This window comes from Diplotaxodon limnothrissa, linkage group LG6 (genome assembly GCF_057381915.1).
Source record: "Diplotaxodon limnothrissa isolate DT_005_m linkage group LG6, D_limnothrissa_male_GT1.1, whole genome shotgun sequence".
Taxonomy (NCBI): Eukaryota; Metazoa; Chordata; class Actinopteri; order Cichliformes; family Cichlidae; genus Diplotaxodon; species Diplotaxodon limnothrissa.
The window spans coordinates 1,674,025-1,692,269 of NC_140601.1; the positions used below are offsets into that span (position 1 = coordinate 1,674,025).

Below are 18,245 nucleotides of genomic sequence, written 5' to 3' on the forward strand. Positions count from 1 at the left end.
GCACTACTCCAACCCTGTAGGCCGCCATGTCTGGCTGCAGACGCACAGGTCATTCCATCTGAAAGCATCACATTTGATTGGCTTAAAAATGGTTTAAAATGGGACACGTGTACTGATTGTAAATGCAATCTGCAAATAATCATGTGGATATTTCATTTAAAGCAAAGGCCCATCCGTTCACTTTCAGATGTGAGTCAGTGTTTGAATGTGACTCTAAAGAAAACAGTCTGACCACGAAACTGAATCAGGATCAGTCTTTACCTTCAGGTACTGCATAAATAAACTGGGCTGAGCTGAAACACCAGGAAGCTCTCAGTGGTGGGCTAGTTGGAAAAACTGCAGAAGACAAGTGACAGTTTGACAGTAATGCAAAATAAGATCAGCAGACACGCTGAGCCAAAGGGACCCAGGTGCCATATGGTGCTCTGATTCTAACCTTTGTTTTTAATATCAGCATGTCTCACAGCTGAAGAGACTTTCAAGCTACAGATAAATGTAGGAAAGGACGAGGGATGAAAACAGGATGTATACACATTAGAGTGTGTGTGTGTGTGTGTGTGAGTGTGTGTGTGTGTGAGAGTGTGTGTGAGAGTGTGTGTGTGTGTGTGTGTGTGTGAGAGTGTGTGTGTGTGTGTGTGTGTGTGAGAGTGTGTGTGTGTGTGTGTGAGTGAGAGTGTGTGTGAGTGTGTGTGTGTGGTGATTTCAGATGGAACGACCACTCGTTGTGTTGTCTGAACAAACTAAAGTGAATCTGGAAACTGTTTCAACCTCTCGTTGTTAAAGATGGAGCAGGATTTTGTGGAACATGAGCGAATGCCTTGAAAATGCAAGTGTTGTCCTTTTTTTATTTCACCTATTTAAATTGACATTGTTTTATATGAATTTCTATGGAAATCTAGCTATTGATAAATATTGCAGAGTTTTTAATATTGACCCAGAAGAGGTTGTGTTTGCCATTGTGTCAGTTTGAGCCTCTGGATAAAACCATTAAAGCAGCACCTCCCATTGCTTCAGGCTGATGCTTCACAAACATGTTCCAGTTCTCGCGGCAGCACGACTCTCTGAGATGACAAAGTACACACATTCTGTACTCGAGTAGAACAGTCGTGCAGATACTCCAGTAGAAGTTGAAGTACTGACTCAGCGTCTTTGGTCGAGTACCAGTGAAATGTACTCGCAGTAAGAAAGTAACTGCTTGAAGGACGATTCTGCTGTTTTAATGCACAGATGAGTGGACCTGCTGCTATATTATCATAATAAAGTAATATTAGTCAAATTTAAATTCTGATTCTAATGAATGCACTCAGCTTGAATCTGTTGTTTGGGACACAAGCAGTAAATAATGAAACAGAAACATATTTGTTTCTGGTGACGTAAACATTCAAATGAGTGCAGTCAGGGGTTAAAGTGAGACCCAGGAGGTGCTCGGGGGGATACCTCACAATAACCTCTGTTGAGAGCTCCAGTACATTTTCTTAGTGGTCAAGCTGTGATCAGCTGACCTGCGGCTCGTTGTGGATTTGCATAACCAGATGTGAGCAGATGTGTCCCAGCTATCCTGGCTGATGCCCATCCACTACACTGTTTACAGTATACAGTGAGTTTAAAGTCTTAACTCATCTTAAATGCAGGTTCACATCTGCTACACTCGCTGTAACCTAACACTAACCAGTACACTGTCTCAGGCCAACACAGGGCTTTACTGGGAATTCACCAGTTTAATGCACAAAACTCCCTTAAATGTTTATAAAAGATTTGAATAACACTTAGTTTTTCAGAACATTTCAGAATATAAAAACACAGTTTATCAAGACCGATCATAAACAGATGAAATATGTGATTATTGCATTAAATGTAACCTCTACATCTGTTTTGTCACTGAATGTGTTGCTAGCTAAAGCTCCAGCTGATGAATTTCCAGGGAGAGAAAAGAGTGCACGCTAACTTCATTTACAAAGATGTAAGAAAGGATTAGCACTGCTCAGTAACTGGATAAACTGCATCTGTTTCTCTGTTGGTCCCGCCCACTTTACCCCTGAGCATAAAGGCTGTAAGGATGCTGCTGAAGCTAAGTGACGAGCCTGTTTTAAAAATGTAAGGAGTACAAAGATATTTGACTTAAAAACAGGAACTAAGCTTTTGTACTTGAGTACTTAAGATCCAGGAACCTCTGGTTTCCTGGATCCACCAGCTGTGTTTTCATCATGCACACTCTGTTGTAATTAAGTACAAATACTTCAAAATACCAGTTCCCACCTCTGTGAATTACAGTGGGGCAAAAAAGTATTTAGTCAGCCACCGATTGTGCAAGTTCCCCCACCTAAAATGATGACAGAGGTCAGTAATTTGCACCAGAGGTACACTTCAACTGTGAGAGACAGAATGTGAAAAAAAAATCCATGAATCCACATGGTAGGATTTGTAAAGAATTTATTCGTAAATCAGGGTGGAAAATAAGTATTTGGTCAATAATAAAAATACAACTCAATACTTTGTAACATAACCTTTGTTGGCAATAACAGAGGTCAAACGTTTACTATAGGTCTTTACCAGGTTTGCACACACAGTAGCTGGTATTTTGGCCCATTCCTCCATGCAGATCTTCTCGAGAGCAGTGATGTTTTGGGGCTGTCGCCGAGCAACACGGACTTTCAACTCCCGCCACAGATTTTCTATGGGGTTGAGGTCTGGAGACTGGCTAGGCCACTCCAGGACTTTCAAATGCTTCTTACGGAGCCACTCCTTTGTTGCCCGGGCGGTGTGTTTTGGATCATTGTCATGTTGGAAGACCCAGCCTCGTTTCATCTTCAAAGTTCTCACTGATGGAAGGAGGTTTTGGCTCAAAATCTCACGATACATGGCCCCATTCATTCTGTCCTTAACACGGATCAGTCGTCCTGTCCCCTTGGCAGAAAAACAGCCCCATAGCATGATGTTTGCACCCCCATGCTTCACAGTAGGTATGGTGTTCTTGGGATGCAACTCAGTATTCTTCTTCCTCCAAACACGACGAGTTGAGTTTATACCAAAAAGTTCTACTTTGGTTTCATCTGACCACATGACATTCTCCCAATCCTCTGCTGTATCATCCATGTGCTCTCTGGCAAACTTCAGACGGGCCTGGACATGCACTGGCTTCAGCAGCGGAACACGTCTGGCACTGCGGGATTTGATTCCCTGCCGTTGTAGTGTGTTACTGATGGTGACCTTTGTTACTTTGGTCCCAGCTCTCTGCAGGTCATTCACCAGGTCCCCCCGTGTGGTTCTGGGATCTTTGCTCACCGTTCTCATGATCATTTTGATCCCACGGGATGAGATCTTGCGTGGAGCCCCAGATCGAGGGAGATTATCAGTGGTCTTGTATGTCTTCCATTTTCTGATGATTGCTCCCACAGTTGATTTTTTCACACCAAGCTGCTTGCCTATTGTAGATTCACTCTTCCCAGTCTGGTGCAGGTCTACAATACTTTTCCTGGTGTCCTTCGAAAGCTCTTTGGTCTTGGCCATGGCGGAGTTTGGAGTCTGACTGTTTGAGGCTGTGGACAGGTGTCTTTTATACAGATGATGAGTTCAAACAGGTGCCATTCATACAGGTAACGAGTGGGGGACAGAAAAGCTTCTTACAGAAGACGTTACAGGTCTGTGAGAGCCAGAGATTTTCCTTGTTTGAGGTGACCAAATACTTATTTTCCACCCTGATTTACGAATAAATTCTTTACAAATCCTACCATGTGGATTCATGGATTTTTTTTTCACATTCTGTCTCTCACAGTTGAAGTGTACCTCTGGTGCAAATTACTGACCTCTGTCATCATTTTAAGTGGGGGAACTTGCACAATCGGTGGCTGACTAAATACTTTTTTGCCCCACTGTACATCCCAGTGATAGTTGGTGTTTTCTGCAGGTGCTTCATTGGAGCTGTTAGCTACTGTACGTAGGAAATGAGGTTAGTGAGCTGCTCTCATACCAGAACGTTAAAGTTGCAGAACAAACAGGTGAACATGGATCACTACGAGTTCATCACTGAGACCAAGAACTTTCATACCTGAATTCTGAGAAGGTTCTCAGTCATCCAGCTCATTGTAGTCCAATGAGCTGGGAAAGGAAAGCGTTTTTTTAAGTGTCCCTGACCAAGTTTCATCCAAGAAGCTTCTTCAGCACTAAGAGTAATTGGTGGGAGTGTCCCCAAGAGGGTCATGGACCCCCTATTGATCCTCCTCTGCCTCATCACATGAGCCGAGGTGTGAAAACAGGTGTGGGTCACAATCAGGTCAGGTTTTGAGCGAACCCAGGTTTTTAAAGTACAAGCAGTGACATCCTCCTTTATCAAATCCAACAGTGTGGCCTGATAGAGGGAAAGAGGCGACCAAAGGAAGTAGCAGATGAGCAGTAACTGTGTGAACACGTCTGACGTTTTTATCTACATGGTGACGCTTCATTTGCTGTCTTGGAAGCAAAAACAAAACTGCTCTCTGCTCCTGGAAGCTGGGTTTGGTCAGCCAACTGTCAGCAGTTTGAACCAAAGATGTGTTGCATTCAAGTCAGTAATGTTGAAACTGGATTTATTCTGAACACAGGACAAGTACCATCAGATTTGATCCATTATGCAGTCCCACCTAGAAAGCATCTGATTGGTATGAGTTTGCTTTTGCAGCATGATAATGATCCCAAACACAAAAGTATATCTGAATAGAAAAACACACATTACAGCAGGACCTGGACATTAAGCAGTGTGGGATCAGCTTGACAAAGAACAGAAGATTGCCATTCAAAGAGCTTTGAAGAAATGACAGAAAGCTGCCTCACAGGTTTTAGCCTTGAACAATAAATGTGGTAACATCATTTGAAGGCATGGCGTACATTTTCATTGATCAATTCTAAAATCTACTCTAACCAGAATTTCAGCAGAATTAACTTCAGCTTATTGTGCAGCCCTCCAAAACTGTCCTTTCTCATTTTGCCCCATTAGAAATTGCCCTCGCCTGACGTCGCCCACACTGTAGAGCAGCGGTCCCCAAACTTTTTTGCACCACGGACCGGTTTATGCCCGACAATATTTCCACGGACCGGCCTTCAAGGTGTCGCGGATAAATACAACAAAATAAAACCAGTACCAGTACCGACAAAAAGATTTACTCATAACACACGTAAAAGACCCAGGAAAACAGAGTAAACGATAAAAACGATAACAAAATAACACTGAAAACCGATAAAAACCCTGAAAACCAGACATTTCACACCTGAGCCTCAACTCTCGCGGCCCGGTACCAAACGACTCACGGACCGGTGCCAGTCCGAGGCCCGGGGACCGCTGCTGTAGAGGTCACCCCACTAAAACATGATCCACTAGCTAATCGTTAGGAATGACACATTGTATATCCAAACCTTTATATCTTTGCAAGAGAATATGTATGTATACCTGCAACAAGCGCGGTTTGTGAACAGATTTTTTAAATCCAGGGAACTTATAAAATCAAAAAGACGGCAACTCGGCCCAAACTAGCTGAAAAAGTTCAATATGAGTCTTTCTAATGGACATAGTTAATTGGTTTAGCTCATTCATCTTCTACAAGCTTAGCTGGCTATAGTCATTTCACCACAGATGAAACATCTGCAGATAATTGGGCTACACAAAGACCCTGGCACAGAGTCGTCACATGTCACTGTGAGGGTGGTGACCAAAGTCTGAGCTAAAAGGAAGGAGGACGACAGCATCACAGCGCTTCATGTTGTCTTTACTGCATGAACAGCAAACAGGCCAGACTTTTCTGAATGAAATGTAACACGCCACAGAGGTTAGACATGGTCAACATGAATAATAAACCAAACCGGTTTTGTAACAACAGGTTAAATCAGGAACAAACATCTGTAAAACTACAGTGTGCTTACTGAATGTAAAAAAGGAAAAACGTGTCAGAAAATTGGTTCACTATGTAACAAATAACAGTTCTGATCATCAATATTCAAAAGGTTTGTAACAAAGACATGAATGCAGCGATGCCAGTGACCCAGATGATCCTCAGGCTGTGGAAACACGCTCGTTTTATCTCCATGGAGTCCAGGGGTCAGCCAATCAATGTGCAGGACACATCTGCCATCATCTGGGTGAGGAGCGCAGAGGCTCCTGGATCCACCAGCTGTGTTTCCATCATGCACACTCTGTTAGTCACTGTGTGCAGTTTCTCAACCCGGGGCTCAACACCCCGGCTGGGACCTGTAGATATGAAGTTTGTGGACAAGATGGATATAATCCAGTTTCCTCATGGATGAGACTGACCAAACAGTGACTCCCCCTCCATGGAGCATCCCAATTATTGGATTGTTGTTATTAGATATACTTTTTTTTAGAAAAGAAAATGTATTTGAGGGTCTCCACAGATTTATCACATGGCTCTTTATCATTTATCAGAATGTTTAAGTCATCAATTACACGTTAAGGCAGAAACCGAAGCCTTCTCTGTTTGAAAGCAAAATGATGGGTGGATAAAACACAGCAGGGTTTAGAAACCTACATTCAATGGCAACTACACACAAATACCACAATGAAGAAGGAAGAAAGAAATGAAACTCCTGTTGAACGAACCCCAAACTTCGGCCTGACTCACTGCTACTTTCTTTGCAGTGGTTGAATCATCAGCTACTTATAGTCTACAGCAGCTCACTGCTCAGGTCAGCATCTGCAGTGAGCTGTGTTCGTGTGCACCGCCCCGTGTCCTGGCGTTGGAGCAGCAAACAGTGCTGCCACACTGCTGCATGGTTCTTAGGGGGTTACTGCAGTTCACACAGATTCAATGCCTCATTTTCAGGTTTCTGCACGAGCAGGAACCAAGCACAGCCGAGAAGCCTGGAACTGCTTCACTGATCCCAAGCCAGCAATTATTTGATGTATTATTTAGTCTATTAGATTAAAATGTAAACTTGCACATGCATGTAGTCAAGTTTAAGAAAAAAGTCCTTTGCATTTAGAGTTTTACGAAGTCAAACTAAAAACAAAGGTGGGCTCGTCAGGTAGGGAGTTACACCTGAACGTGTTTTACACCATCTGTTAAAGGCAACTGCAGAACACGGGTCATACACAGCAGACTGGAGACCAGGTGAGAAACTGGGGGGAAGCGTAGGATCACTGAATCACCGCTACTTTAAATCAACCTGACTACTAAGTGCTGCCAGTCAGGGCCTGTAAGGTGTGTCCAAAGAAAGAAACAGCTGACTGGGAGCTGCACACAGTCACGGTCAGCAGGTAAAAACACTCAAAGAAGAAAACACGACAGAAGCTGATGGAATGTGTGTGACGAAGCTGCTAAATGGTCCACATCAGTAACTAACTAACTGCATTTAAATTATTAAAGATTAAAATAAGTCATTAGTAGCATAAAACATGTTCTGCTCCTGTGTTGGACGTCTCCATCATCAGCCCCCACCAGCCAAGCTCCTCCACCAAAGAGTGACCTCAGGTCCTCTTCACACAACTGGGATGGTTTACTGCAGTTTGCTTTGATACTCTGCTAAATTACATATTAGGGACATTCAGGGAAAGGGGCGGGGCCTGATTCACAAGTAAACAGAACACTCTGAAGAGGAGCATGAAGACAAAGGTGGAGGAGGAGCTAGCTGACCCACAGTGGACCCACAGATTCCATTAACAAGTCCAGTGTGAGTAATACAAATGGTCCTATTTGTCCTTCTTGGATTCAGACTCCACCCCCTGGGCTTCAACTCCCTGCTGCTCTGGCTCCTCCTCCTCGGGCACTGGGGGGAACTGGGATTGGCTGACCTTGTCTCCTCTGGTCTTGCTGAGCTTCTTGGACTTCTGGTAGAGTTCGTTCAGGTTGAACTCTCGGATGATGTTCTCCTGATGGAAACAAGCATGCAAAGTCTTAAATATAAAGACTCTAAGTGTCAAGTATATGGATCAGGAGGGGAACAGCTGACACTATAACTGGTGTGCAAGTTTCTGGAGCTCACAGCTCTGCCTAAGCTCTGCCTTTCCCCTCAGCCCAACCAGTCAAGCCTGACCCTGGTTAGAATGAAGGGATCTTCCTGTTAAAGGGGAGTTTTTCCTCTCCACTGTGGCCAGGTGCTTACTCACAGAGGACTGTGTTAATATTGGGCTTCTGTCACTTATTGAAGATAATTACAACAACTCAATTTTTAATTTCAGTCTGAAGTTTTTAAAGAAACATGTTTCTTATCCCATGTCAACCCTGCAAAGAAGAAGATACAAAGTTACTTTCTCATGCACAGATGTAAATATTTGTAAAACAAATGTTCTGATTAACACCGCTTACCTTCAGCATTTCAGATATTTCCTTATTTTCTATAATTGGAGTAAATGTAAATAGGATTCTGTGTAACAATCGCACACTGATGGAACAAACGGTGACCCCAGGGTCAGACGACGCACTGCGAACTTGTTTTCTCTTTTTTAGATTACTTCGCACGTTTTAACGGACAAACAGGAGGCCACAGTGCCATGCGACCAAGTCCAGGTGTTACTGAGAAAAAGAACATCTTTGATATTACAGGTGTTCACCTTTAGCACACCAGCAGCAGCAGTCTCACCTCAGTGAAGCTCCATGACACAGCCCTGCCCTTCTTGTCCACCTGAGGGCGCCGCATAACTTCCTTCCCTCCTTGGAACAGCACCAATGATGGAAGCTGCTTGGAGAGTGGAGATGCTGACACCTTGTACCTGCAGAACAGGGAGTGCTCATATGTATGTGGGGAGCCAAACGTCACCGAGAAAACTGATTTAAAAGGGTCTTACTTTTTGGAAACCTCTCCATAGCGTCCAATGTCCACTTTGCCAAACTTTAGGCCAGCACAGTTATACCTATTCCACAGAACAGAAGGCACTGAAGTTACTCCTGAACGCAGATGAAGACACGCCACGATTTCACCAGAGGACGGTCTCAGCCTTACTTGAGAGAGAGATCAGCGTACACAGAAGCGAAGGACTGGCACTCTGGAGACCAGTTGGCAAAAAACTCGACGATCCACGTCACACGGCCGTCTCTCGCCAGTTCATCCTGCGCACACACGGTAAACACACACTTTAAAACAACTGGACGTAAGTGTGTTTCACCAACAACCAAACCTCTACCACCAACTCTTCCACTTGTACTCACATCAATAGTTTTGTCACTGAAGTATTTGATGTACTCGGGTCCCATGTACAGAGGAGGCTTACAGGTCATCAAAAACACTGAAACACACAGAAGATCACAGCATCTCACACTCAGTCTGCTGCTTTTTCAGCTGACTCCAGTGAACTGCTCTCAGCAGGATCTCACATATTAGTGAACTTACTGTGTCTTTGTATGTTAACATATTATTTCCCTTGTCTGAGGGAACGTCAGCCCACTAAGCATCCAATGAAACACACCTTATTTTCTTATATCTCCAGTTTTCAGTGTAACTCACTTCCAGCTTCTCGTTTCAGATTTCTATGACTGATCGTAGCACACTAAACATCAACTCATGACAACTCTAAAGGCCTTTGATCCGTTAATTCATCACAATCTTAGAATGGACAACTGGACAAGTAGATGACGTTCAAACTCCGACCCCTCTGTCTCGATCCCTTGCTCTGCTGTTTTAACCGGTTTGAGCCTGTGACTCTTTCTTCTTTGGAGGATGTGGTCGGCCACCTGAGGCCCTCCGGTTCTCCAAATGATCCTGTCCCACCACAGCTTTTTCAGGAGATGTTTCCTAGCATAGGCCAGGCTGTTCTCACTGTTATATACAGCAGATGTGGTGTAGTCCCTGCTCATTTCAAGCATGCATCAGTACAACCCCTGCTTAAGAAACCTGCCCTGGACCACACTGTGTTGGCTAACTTCAGGCCTCTCTCCAAGTTGTCTTTTATGTCTAAAATCTTAGAGAAAATTGTACACTGCCAACTGATGGATTTTTAAATGAGAACGGTTTCTTAGTCTTCCAGTCAGGTTTTAAAAACTTTCATAGCACGGAGTCAGCACTCTTAAAGGTTTTTACTGATATCCTCTGGTAATCATGTTGTTCTTGTCCTCCTTGACCTAACAGCTGCCTTTGACACTGTAGACCACAACATTTTGCTGTCTCGCTTCACCATCTTGCAGGCATTCGTGGTACTGCCTTGAAATGACATCTATCTTTGTGACAGAACTTTTAGTGTTAACTTTTTAAGGTTGAGTCCTTCTCTGCCGCTCTTCAGCTTGGGGTCCCACAGGGCTCAATTTTAGGGCCTCTGCTTTTTTCATTATATTTACAGCCCCTGGGAACCATCCTCAGAAGGCACGGATTATCCTTCCACTGCTATGCTGACGACTGTCAGATTTATCTGCCTCTGAAGCAGAACGATGCCTTCTCTATTAAACCACTTTATCAAATCTTGGATGTTCCTAAACTTTCTAAGATGTAATTCAAGCAAAAGAGAGGTGATTGTGTTTGGTCCCAGTGGACCTTGTGAACCCTCCACTATTGACCCCTGGCAGAGTACTTTAAACCTGTCAAGTCCAGTTTTTATCATTTAAGGTGTTTGGCAAAGGTAAGACTATTTTATCCAGGCCGCATTTTGAAACAGTAATGCGTGCTTTTACTTCATCTCGTTTGCATTACTGTAATGTGCTGTATTGTGGAGTTAGTCGGCGTCTTCTCTCTCATCTGCAGCTGAACTGGTAAAAGAGAGCACATGACTCCCATCCTCGCCTCACTCCATTGGCTGCCTGTATATCTTAGAGTTCATTTTAAAACTCTGTTTTCAAATGGTTAAACGGTCTTGCCCCACCTTACCTCTCTGAGCTTCTGCATCCTTACTCCCCCCCAGGTTTCTCAGGTCAGCTGACAAGCTGCTCCTGGAGGTACCCAGGTCCAAGAGGAAGCTCAGAGGGGGCGGGGCCTTCTCTGCAGCACATTAGAGAGGCCCCTTCACTGTCCACTTTTAAAACGCGTCTTAAAACCCATTTTTACTCCTTGGCTCATGACAAGGAGTAAAAATGATTTTATTGTTTTAAATGTAATTCTAATTCTCATTTTATATTATTTTACTTTTTGCTATTTGTGCTAATTTTATTCATTTAAATATCATTTTAATTATCATCTTATTTTTATATTTTTATCCTTTTATATATATTTTTTTAACTTACTGAAAATATCATTTCTGGCATGTCAGGTGTACAGCACTTAGTGTTCAGCTGGGGAGTTGTTCTGAAAGTGCTATATAAAGAAATTGCTTGCTTACTGTTGCATATATACATGTTTGCACTCTCTAAGGCCCGTGGCACTTGTACTGTTTTTTTTATCCTACTGCGGTAACAAACTCCTTTGCGGGATGAACAAATGGTCTTTAGCCTTCTCTCTCCTGTAGTTTGTTTGGCCCTGTTCTTCCTGTTAACGTGGAGTTCTCCCCACCAACAGTCTCAGTGATCCTGTGGGACCAGACGGTTTCTGTGAGGTGCTACTGTCTAAACAATGAGCTGACAGACCTATGCAGAGCGTCAGGTAGAGCAGCCCCATCCTGATGTCCAGTCTGAAGAACAGGATCACATTGGCCACTTTGCTGAACAGGATGATGTTGCCCACATGTTGCTCCACAGTTACTGACACAAACAACACAGAGACACTTTCATGTTTTAGTCAATGCTTTAAAACAGATTAGCAGCAGATAATAAACAGCCCTAATCAATGATGAACACTTGGGCTGTTCGATATAACGATATATATCGGATGACGATATAAAACGTTTGAGTCTGAGGTTTATTTTTTAGCACCTGGCGGCTCTTTTTGCTTCTCATCCGTAAACACTCTGCATACTGTTTCACGTCATTCAGTTTATTTTGAAAAGTCTCAACAGGATCTTGAGCTTTATTGTGAAAGGTTTATGTGGAACATAAACAAGCGGACACACGATGCTGTTACCGTCGTTGTTGCTAACGACAACGCATAAAAACAGGCGCTTGTCCGTCCGTAGTGTGGTTATATTAAATATAAGAGAAAGAGAGAACTTGAAGAAATGAATAATAACTACAGGGACATCAGAACCATGAACAAATATTGCTGTAAACAGTTTATTTTGCGACAGCATGAAACAAATGACAGCGTAAAATGAAACGACAGATGTTTTTATATCGTCATCCGATATATATCGTTACATCGAACAGCCCTAGGCTTTTCCCCGCAGCACGCCGTGTAATAAATACAAAGAAAATGGCGCCGTTACAACTTATGACTAAAAATGTATCGTTTCATGCATCGATTAAAACACTCGACTCCAGCTACAGGACGCCCAGCTGGAAACACTTCCTGCAAGTCGAGCTGCCCGAGATTCACAGAACTTACAGAAAATGTTAAATGTTTGTGATTTATATCGTTATCGGGGCGATGGGATATGAGATTGTGGTCATATCGCACAGCCCTGATGAATGCGGTGATGCAACATCTTTCAAATTCACTACTAAATGTGAAACAGAGCTCTGTAACGGGCTGAATCTTGAGGAATTCACTGAACAGCCAATTTAAAAGCCTCCTGACAGAGAACATCACAGAGCGCTGGATAGCACACAACTCATCCACACTATGAAAAAGACATTTACTCACTCGCCCGGCGGTTCTTCATCATCACGATGGCACTGAGGAACATGAGGATCTCCACCTCTCTCTGAGAACACAAACATGGCCTTTGTTACTCTGCCGTCTCTGCTCCACTCGCACAGCCTCTACAGCTCTGACACGATTTGCTAACACAGCTTTTCCCATTTGACTGGTTGTTGTTTACACCTTTGTTACTCAGCTGATTTCAGAAACAAACAAAACTGTGAGATGAGCAGAGAGAACACTAAGATGATTTTCATTTTAGCTCTGAACAGATTTTAAAGCCCTGTTCTGATACTTGCACAGGTGCTGTATCTCTTCTGTCAAAATAGCAACTGCAAATAAAGCACCACATCTGCCAAATAAGTCATTTACAGTGATGTACACCAGTCAGACTGTGAGGAAACAAAGGCATGAACACTTGTTTCTAATTCCAATTTGGACACATTGTTCTCATAGATGTGAAACACAGGATTGCATGAGGCCAGACCATCAGTACAAACAGTTGTGCCCAAGTACAAGTTACTCAGATATGTCACCACTAGGGCTGGGCTATATCGTACCGTTCACGGTAATACCGGTGCAATGTTGGGCAACGATAGGAAAATGAAACATGGCGATAGAATATGGGTAAAACGCGCATGCGCAGTGCCTTTGTTTTCATACGCACATGGCGGAAAAAGCATGGCGGCGACGCAGAATGAGAAGAGCGAAAGTGGATCGTTGAATGAAACCATGAACCTGAACTGGTTTGTAAAAATGCTGCAGCTTCACTGGTGTGGAACTGGTTTAGCTTTCGTCCGTCAGATACACAACAAAGCACTATTTTTGGTAGCGCATGCTAGCGGGCCGTCGTTATTACCGTGTTGTTTGGAAAATACGGCGCACTTAAAATCAATCCTTTGATTTTTCTGAAAGTCGACAGAGCCCCTTATAATCCCGTGTGCCTTATGTATGAACTCTGGTTGTGTTTATGACCTCGAAACGATTTTATGTGCACGGCGCTCGAAAATCTGTCAAATGTTTCAGTACGACTTTGCTGAGCTACGAAGCCGCACCGCTTGATGGATTGTGGGAGCGTTACGGCTATCGTAGGCGGAGCCTCGCGGAGTGATACGTGCTGTGCTTCAACATAATGTTACCGTATTGTGTGTGTATAACCTCTTTTTAAGTGTTGTGGACATTATACATGGTGATGCTGAGGATGTGTCGGCCAGTTTCCACTGGAAATACCTTTTGGTTAAACTGTCAGCGAGGAGTTTGCACTGTTACGTTTTTATATAACTTTAATGCAGATAAAAAACAGCTGCTTGTTTAAGTGAAAATACATTATTAGTGCAAAAAAACCATCAAAGTTGAGGAGTTGTAAAGTATTTTGTCTCGTCTCAATTATATCGTCAGTTATATCGTTATCGCAAATTTTCAAATGTATATCGTGATAAATATTTTTGGTCATATCGCCCTGCTCTAGTCACAGTCTACATCTACAAGAAGACCAATCTGTCTCCCACAAACGAGAGGAAACAGTCCAGAAACCAGCAGGGCTCAAGCCTCATGACCTGGAAACTGCTAGAACACCAGTGTCTGTCTTTGCTGTGGAGGGGCTTCACCCTCTCCACAGAAAGCTCCACTCAATTTTGCAGCTTCCCATTTGGACAAGCCGAAGGCTTCTTGAGAAAGGTCTTGTGCCCGGACATGATGAAGATTGAGCTCTTTGGCTATATTAACAAGACTCATGTTTGGAGGAGTCAAGTTGAGGGAAACCTAAGAACACCGTAGCAACTGTCAGGCATGGCGGCAGTAGCATCACGCTCTAGGGCTGTTGCTGCCAGTGGTACTGGTACCCTGCACAATGTGGATGGAATAATGAAGACAGAGGAGAAGGACTACATGCAAATTCTTCAACTTCACCTCAGATCAGTGGCTAGATGGTTGAAACTTAGAAGCAATATGATGTTCTACCAGGATGAGGAACCCAGGAACATCACAACTGGTTCTGCAGACTAATGTTAAGTTTGACCTCTGACCCCAATTTGTGGACTATGCCTGGGCTAAGAAACAAACCAATTTAAATGAACTCTTCCAGTTTCGTAAAGAAAAGTGGTCAAATATCCAGACTAGATTATGCCAGAAGCTCATTAACCAAGTGTCTGGTTGGGGTGCAACTTTGTAAGACACATATATTCTTTTTTTTTTTAAAGTCACTAGAGATCTATGCAGTACACCAAAGAACAGCTTAAAGAACCATTAAAAGCCCAACTTCACCACAACATTCATGAGTGTATATAAACTGTAAGAGCTCTAACGGGACATTAAATTCGGTTCCATTTGGCTTTTATTATTATTACAACAACAACCCTCATTCTGTGATACCCCGATTTTGCCTCCCCTCCTGCAACCTTCAGGACCAACACAGTAACACTGACACCCCATGTTCATTCTTGTATTTTAACAGACCTTCATTGATATGCCGTAAGCAATAAAACACATTAATCAACAGCGGAAAACTACAAATGAATCGTTTTCACTTGTGTATCTTAGTCAACAAGTCCAGGAACATCAATGAGTTGCTTTTTGGCCGCTGTTTGGCCTGACAGCTAAAGTCATCTGGCCCTCGTTACCACAGCCTGTGCATTGGTCCAGCATTCACTGACCGGCTAGCTGCTAACACATTCGGGAAAACGACCAGACTTTCTGGCTTTTTCTACGGACCCAGTCGAAGTCGCAGGAGTTGCCGTCTTCTCGCTGTGTGGCCAGACGGTCACAGATGCCGGGCGTCTTGCGGACAGCTAGAAATGCTACAGACATGAAGAGAGATGCTACGTAATATGGCTTCAGCAGCCACTTGTACACCTGCGGTAGATGGTACAGAAAAGCGAATAATGGCGTCAACAAAGCCATCTTGAAGCTAACTGTCGTACAACAACTAACCCGGGAAATAAACCCCGCAAAGACGGAGGTCAGCAGTGCTAAACCGTTAGCTTAGTATAAATAGCTCTGCGCTAGCAGAGCAACGTGAAGGGGGTCGGAACCACAGCTTCCGACATAGATGTTAAAAATAAAAGCATTGAATTTTATATTGTGAATCGTTACTTTTGGATTCAACCTTTTTGTATATCTTTGTAGTCATTTAATGGAAAAAATAACAGTGCGATAGATATTTAAACGCACTGCCGCTGTTTCTAGGCCTAAAATGACTCATGTCGCCTTTTAATTTGAAGCTGGCAGGACTAACGTCCTGTGTAAGTGTAAGCTGGAAGATGCTGCACGTTCAGTTTTATGGAGCACGAGCAAAAATTGTGTTTCACGTTTTTGTGCGCGTGCGATTCTTTTGTTTACAGCTGTGAATTATCTAAGTTTTTTGTTTGTTTGTTTTTTGTGTGAATTATCTAAGTTCTGTACTCATTATTACGTCAGTAGATAGCGCTCACAGGCTCAACGCATGCGCAACTCAGAAATAAATGACCTGGGCACGATGATGTGTCTACACATGAAAGAGAAATAAACAAACAACCGATTTGAAATAGCATCTTCAGGCATTTTGTTACTAACAGCCTGTTGCAGTTATGTGTTAGGATTTCTTTTATTCAATCTATATTTTTTTTAAAAGATAGACATTGTGTTCTTAAAATATTTGAAGGAAACTGGAGAAAAAGAGAAGAGAAAGAATTGACAGGCCTCAAAAACTTCATCTTCAACAGATAAACTGTATCATGTCCAGGACCTGAAAGACCTCATCAGAAAGATTTGTATGGCACTCCATCACATGTTGACATGAGGTGAAAGTAAATGTTGCACTGAGCTCCTGGTTAAAAGCCATGAATGAGACTCCTCAAGGGAAACATCTAGAAAAACAAGGAAAAGAAACTTTCACAATATGTGAAGTTACAGCCCAATTTCTCCAAATGTATTAGACAAACAGATAAGTCCTAAACTCCTTGATATGCTGATGTTATGTCAGTAATTGATGCAGACATCAAATGTTAAGCCTGTACACACTTTGTCATGGATATAAGAGGACTCGTAAAAAAAAGGTGTACTAATAAATAAATCAAAAATGTTAATCAAGTCATCGGATTTATTCCAAATTGGAAAATACTTTTCTGTCCACCATTTGTGTGACTAACAGTCTCACCTCCAGGTGGCTGTTGTTGCAATCTGGTGACATATAGATAAAACTGGATTGTGCTGTACAGATACTAAGGAGTCCTGTCATGGCTCGTGTGCAATCACACAACTCTTACTGCAGAAAAGGCAGTTTGGAAATTTCAGTGACATTACAATTGTTGTGCATTACTGTAAAATCAGTGCTGTGAGAGTGACTTTAAGATCACAGCCTGATTAAAAACACAATCTAACATAAAGGTTATTGCCCCTGGAAATAGCTGTAAGATATTAAGACAGCGAGATCACAGGATGGCCAAAAATGTACTTTGAAATGAGATTCTTGTTTCATTGGAACAATAAAGTACGATGACAAAGAATAAGTGCACCTATAACAACGAGTATCACTGCTGAGGAGTTTAATGTTTTACGTGCAGACTCGGGCTGCTTGTCTCCTCTTGACATTTTCTTATTTAAACGTCGGAAGCTGAAAATTTAGCAGCACAACACTGTTTCCTTTTCCCATCAAACATTTCTTTCAGTCATCTGTTTATCAGTGTGATATGTGACTAATATTTTTTTTGTAAAAACCAATAACACAAATACAAGAGTAAATATTTTATCAAAGATACATGATGACTCGTGCAAAACAACATTATAACATAGTCAAAAAAGTTTTATGACACTCTGACACTTTCAAAGCATAAGAACAGAAGTTCTTACACACACACACACACACACACACACACACACACACACGTGCCCTGAAAACGTTGTCATCATGCTAGTCCACCGCCATATTATTAGGATCATATTTTTTGGTGCTATGATCGTGGATTTTTACCGAGTTATACATCATCATATATATCAGACCTTCCCAAAGTGTGGGGCCTGCCTCCCTGCGGGGGCGCAGAGCCATTGCAGGGGGGCGCGGTATGAAAAGGGGGGGAAGAAAAAACAAAACTCTTGGACACTGCTAGCACGGGGCGCCCACACAAACACAAAGCAGGAGTTGAAGCATCGCTGAATATGTTTCCAAACCAACTTCATTCTGAGCCAAAGACTAGAAAATCTGGTGAAGCAAATCTGCCCTTTGGCTTCACCTGCACAGGTGCTGAGGTAGGTCTCCCTGCAGGTTCCCCTTCTTCAGGAGCAGCGCTGGGCTGTTTAAACCACGGACAAACAGGATCCCACAGCTGTTTGTGTTTTTAAACCCATTTTGCACAGAGAGGCATTTTTTGAAAAATGCATTGATAGCAATGTTGAATATTATTACACATACAGTAAAATAATCACATCGTGACGCCTCTGCCTTTCTAAATGGAGGGACAGTAACTGCGTGTAAACCTGCAGATAGTCAGATTAACAGTATTTAGTCTCTATCTGCCATTCTGCAGTTCATCTCATGTAAACAATAACGTGGCCACAGCGTGACGTGGAAAAAGGCACATACCTTTGACGTTGCATGACGAACTCTGTATTCCTCGTCCACACGGAAACGCAAAAAAGGAGTTTTAAAAAATCTCAGTTTTCGGTGAATCGAAATATCGTTTACGTGGACGAAACAGCTG

General features: G+C 42.8%; 1 protein-coding gene across 1 annotated transcript; it reads right to left on the bottom strand.

Annotated features, from left to right (window-relative positions):
* Positions 1–5,221: 5,221 nt before the first annotated feature.
* tmx2b (thioredoxin-related transmembrane protein 2b) lies at positions 5,222–15,557 on the bottom strand. The gene is made up of 8 exons (XM_085356700.1): positions 15,283–15,557; positions 12,577–12,637; positions 11,466–11,579; positions 9,129–9,205; positions 8,923–9,029; positions 8,768–8,833; positions 8,563–8,692; positions 5,222–7,852 (listed from the first exon to the last, which is right to left on the bottom strand). The coding sequence occupies exons 1-8, from the start codon at positions 15,469–15,471 to the stop codon at positions 7,673–7,675; spliced, it is 924 nt and encodes a 307-aa protein (XP_085212826.1). The 5' UTR covers positions 15,472–15,557; the 3' UTR covers positions 5,222–7,672.
* Positions 15,558–18,245: the final 2,688 nt, after the last annotated feature.

Coding starts and splice junctions, on each gene's coding strand:
- tmx2b (XM_085356700.1), bottom strand. CDS start 15,471: ATGGCTTTGTTGACGCCATTATTCGCTTTTCTGTACCATCTACCGCAG. Junction 12,638..15,282: donor ACTCCTGCGACTTCGACTGG/GTCCGTAGAAAA, acceptor TTGTGTTCTCAG/AGAGAGGTGGAGATCCTCAT. Junction 8,834..8,922: donor TACGCTGATCTCTCTCTCAA/GTAAGGCTGAGA, acceptor TCTGTGGAATAG/GTATAACTGTGCTGGCCTAA.